At 38.8% G+C, this 4,053-nt stretch overlaps 1 protein-coding gene across 1 annotated transcript; it reads right to left on the reverse strand.

Moving 5' to 3' along the window:
- Window positions 1-374: 374 nt before the first annotated feature.
- Window positions 375-3,620, reverse strand: LOC120182937 (rhodanese-like domain-containing protein 4, chloroplastic). The gene is made up of 9 exons (XM_039187754.1): window positions 2,853-3,620; window positions 2,372-2,474; window positions 2,208-2,288; window positions 1,984-2,058; window positions 1,795-1,869; window positions 1,404-1,484; window positions 1,070-1,258; window positions 779-979; window positions 375-651 (listed from the first exon to the last, which is right to left on the reverse strand). The coding sequence occupies exons 1-9, from the start codon at window positions 3,494-3,496 to the stop codon at window positions 604-606; spliced, it is 1,497 nt and encodes a 498-aa protein (XP_039043685.1). The 5' UTR covers window positions 3,497-3,620; the 3' UTR covers window positions 375-603.
- Between the last annotated feature and the right edge of the window lie 433 nt (window positions 3,621-4,053).

Consider the following 4,053-nt stretch of genomic DNA (forward strand, 5'->3'; position numbering starts at 1 on the left):
GTCAAATTGCAAGCAATAAGAAAACTAATGCATGAATCTGGTCAATGATGAAATCATGTATGTTATATGCAGAATTGTCAGTGCCTTGCTTGGGCCCTCTAATGCACTACAAATGATCTGAAATCTGAATAACGTGTCTCTAGCTACTCCAGGTGTGTTCAATGTTGGATAGTTCTTTTGTTTGCCTGATGAATGCTTAACATAGTATTACCAAAGTTTTACACGATTGACTCCATCGAGCTTGAAATTCCAACTTTCACCTTCTACCGTCTGGAGCTATGTCTAAGGACAAAGTCATCCACTTCAAACAATGTAATAAAAAGCTAACATCATTCGACAGCTGATTGACGCACGACAGTGCACTTGAACGTTCACAAAATCATAAGGTGATGATTGTAATATCTATAATATACATAATTATTACAAAAAGCGAAATGAATTAACACGGGATGATTGCAGCAGGCTTTCGGGAGGTTCACCTTTTCCCCCTCTTTCTAGTTTCTTGATACAAATCATTTTCTAAGCTCGAAAACAGCTAAGACTTACTTGATAGATTTAAAATTGCTTCACTTGACCGACATAGTTTGATGAAACCATAAATCTCTAGGGCTGTGATGGAGTAGGAGATGTTGGTGGCTTCAAATCAGGATACTGCAACCATAAAGAATGGAGACATTAAAAAAATGTAAGCATTTTTTCTCTGTTCATGAAACTGTAGGAATATATAAATCAGCATAAGGAGAAATGATAATTCACTGATTAATAAAAGTGACATTACAGAAGCATATGGTGAAAGTGGTCTAGGAAATCCGGAGTTTCCATCAGCCTTGGATTCTGTTTTGGGAACTGAATTAATTAGAGGGCTTACTGCTGCTGCTTCAACTTTCGGCTCCGGTTTTGCCCCTGTAGGTGAAAGAGTGGTCTTGCCAGTGGCAGGCTGTGATGGAGTTGGCGAAGTTGGAGGCTTCAAATCTGGATACTGCAACCATGAACAAAGGAAACATAAGCATTTCCCCACTTCTAATACAAGTATATGCAATAGCAAATGAAGTGAAAAAAGGAACATTACAGAAGCATATGGTGAAAGTGGTCTAGAAATTCCAGAGATTACATCTGCCTCGGATTTTGTTTGGGGAACCGAATTAACTTGACGGGATTCTGCTGCTGCTGCTTCGACTTTGGGTTCAGGTTTTGCCTCCGTAGGTGCAGAAAGAGCCTTGCTAGTAGTAGTTGTTGGTAGAAGGGCCACTCCAATTTGCTGAGTTCACAGGTAAATATAAATATACAGAAAGTTTTCATAGATAAGAAGCAATGTTTTATTACTGAAAAACTGAGAGACATTGAAAGAACACATTGTGGAATAAATTTTCTTTGCAATAAACTGATCAATTCTCTGCAGATACCTTTACGTCGTCAACAAGTTCCTTGGGAGCCAACTTTGTGTTTAAGAATTCGTCAACTTGTTGCAGAGTTTGCTTTCGGTTCTGTTACAAATAGCAGGGTAGAAACTAGGAAGTCAAGTTAAGCCATTATGTACTTGGGGTGCTATAGAATAAGATTGAAGTATTCAAAATTTGTTCATAACCATCTTGTTAGAACTTCAATATAACAGTCGGACAGTTCCCTATGAGGTTAAGCATGTCGGACAAACGGTCACTTGATTTAATATCGTGTCAAAGATCCAGAGTTCAAATTCTAGACCTAGCGTATTGTTGCATAATGGACTGTGCAATGCTTATTAATCTTTGTTCCGATTGCGCGTTCTTTCAAGATAAATAGAAATTGGTGACTTACCTCTGCATATAGGAGTTTTTTGCTGACAAACTGCACAATAGCAACTGAGCCTAGAAGTTGAAGGATTGTGTCTAACTGCAGAAGATATGGGAATGCCACAAATTGAGTTGTGTATATATATAAACTTAAATCAAAACAAACTAGCGACGGAAACACAACAAGTACATAAATCAAAGTTGATAAACTAACCTCTGAAAATGCCAAAAAGCCTAATCCAGCAGCTGCAGCAATACCTACAGAAACAGATATGCCATCTGATCCTTCCTGCAATTATCACAAACCATTTATCAGATAGAAGAAAACCTATAAGAAAGACTGATGAACTTTCCACCAAAACCATGGACAATCGAGAAAGTCCCTATGAAATCAAAATCTTAGAAGTGAATAAGCAATCAGGAGATGAAGATACATACTCCGAAGGCCTCGGTGAATGCTTCTGTTAAATTGCCAAGGTCAAGTCCTTTCTTTGGTGTTATCCAGGGAAGACCACTGTTCTGCACAATTAAAACCAGTCTCAAAAGAAGCAACTGCAAGGTTAAAATGATAAATGAAAGAAAACATATCGAACGGAAAATACCACCCATCCCCTTGGTCCATCTGCACCATCTTTTACTGCATAAGCAGCTTTGAATCCATTCGCAGTGACCAATTCCGCAACCAGTTCAGAGTTCCCATCAAATCTGGCTTTCAACACAAATTTGAACAAAATTGGAAGATCAAGCAAACAGAAGTTCTACTTTCATCTTTCTTACAAACAAAATAAATATATGAGAGACAACACAATTTTCAGTTTATAGTTACACATAAAATGTATGTCAGTCAGTGCTTTCATACGTTTCAAGGAAACACTTCAAGAGTTCAGAACTTAGACTATCAATTTAGAATTCTTCCTGCACCATCAAGCACACATTGCTTGCAGTAGCAATGCAGGTTCCATAGACAATGACAGTATATTCCACATTTTGAAATGATCGTATGGAAGAATATTCATACTCGAAAATGCTAGGAATTCATGTATGTACAAATATACATACAAGTCAGGGTTCAAAAAATCTTACTTGTCTATTATGAACAAGGTAGTATTTTCTGGTTCCTTGAATTTCGAAGACAGTTTTTTCAAGAACCCTGGTTTATCTTCACCGTTATAGGCAATGGACACTGGCTTCTTCCCCAGACCCCTAATGTCAGGGCTACCAATCTCTTTAAACTCTTTGAGTGGCCTTATGTCCAGCAACTGAACAGTGGCATCATCACCTAGCTTGGCATAAGCATTCCTTGCAGACTCAACTCCCCATGGCTTTGGATTCTTCAACAGCTGAGACAAAATCAATGGAACTGCCAAACCAACAGCGCCACCAGCTACGACTGTGGGATTCTCAGTAGCGAAACCGATGACACTATCGAGAATCCCTTTTGGATCTACTTCAAATGAAGAGGGGGATCCCGTGGTCTGCTCCAAGGCTTCCTCGTATGACAAAGCTTTAGCGAAACCAGTTGAGAGAAATGATGACAGTAGCACTAGACCCCCATGCAAGCTTCTAGACAAACACTCTTGCGAAGCAGACCGTGTCTTAATACAAGCCGGGGAGTTCGGGAGTTTTAGCGGTGAAGCAATGGAGACCGATGGTGCTTTTCTTGTTCTTCTCTCGGAGAGAACCGAGAGCGGTGTCGAGCTTGGAGTTACTCTATTGAGGGTCTTCATTGCATAACTTTTATGCAAAGTGTCTCAAAGATACAATGGAAAAGCATGAACCATCAACAATGGAGGGGATGATGAGGATTTTGTTCTTGTTCTTGTGGAATTGGTTGGATGACAAGGGCTTAGATTTGGACGGAATAATTTGGCTGGTGCAGTTTGAATGCTGAGACGGTGGTGAGGTGTTATGAGATATGAGATCTCTGCCAATCATTGCATGACACCTAGGTAGTGAGATGACAGGCTTTCTGATGATGTCCTTAGATGATCTGTCTGATCTCAAACGCCATTTGTGTGGCTCATAATTGTTGGAAAATTATGCAGGCAAATACTGTAGTACCCTTGCTACTATTCCTTAGTACATACCCTTGCTACTATGGGTATACTAATTAATTTCTTTGATACAAAAAGAAAAGATACTACAAATTTATTGCACTTCTTTCTAATATTTTTCTTATATTGATTTTTGAGCATCAAGGTCTTAAGAAAACTTTTCTAAAATTAAATATTCGAGAGAACATGTTCAGGTATAAAGATTTAGGAGTAATATGTTTTTAAAGAAG

Source organism: Hibiscus syriacus, unplaced genomic scaffold (genome assembly GCF_006381635.1).
Source record: "Hibiscus syriacus cultivar Baekdansim isolate YM2019G1 unplaced genomic scaffold, ASM638163v2 tig00112738_pilon, whole genome shotgun sequence".
Classification (NCBI taxonomy): domain Eukaryota; kingdom Viridiplantae; phylum Streptophyta; class Magnoliopsida; order Malvales; family Malvaceae; genus Hibiscus; species Hibiscus syriacus.

What these genes read in the sequence shown, in the direction of transcription:
- LOC120182937 (XM_039187754.1), bottom strand. Translation starts at nt 3,496, where the DNA reads ATGAAGACCCTCAATAGAGTAACTCCAAGCTCGACACCGCTCTCGGTT. An exon ending in AAAAACTCCTATATGCAGAG is followed by an intron (nt 1,485 to 1,794) that starts GTAAGTCACCAA and finishes TATTTGTAACAG; the next exon opens with AACCGAAAGCAAACTCTGCA. An exon ending in CACTTTCACCATATGCTTCT is followed by an intron (nt 980 to 1,069) that starts GTAATGTTCCTT and finishes TCATGGTTGCAG; the next exon opens with TATCCAGATTTGAAGCCTCC.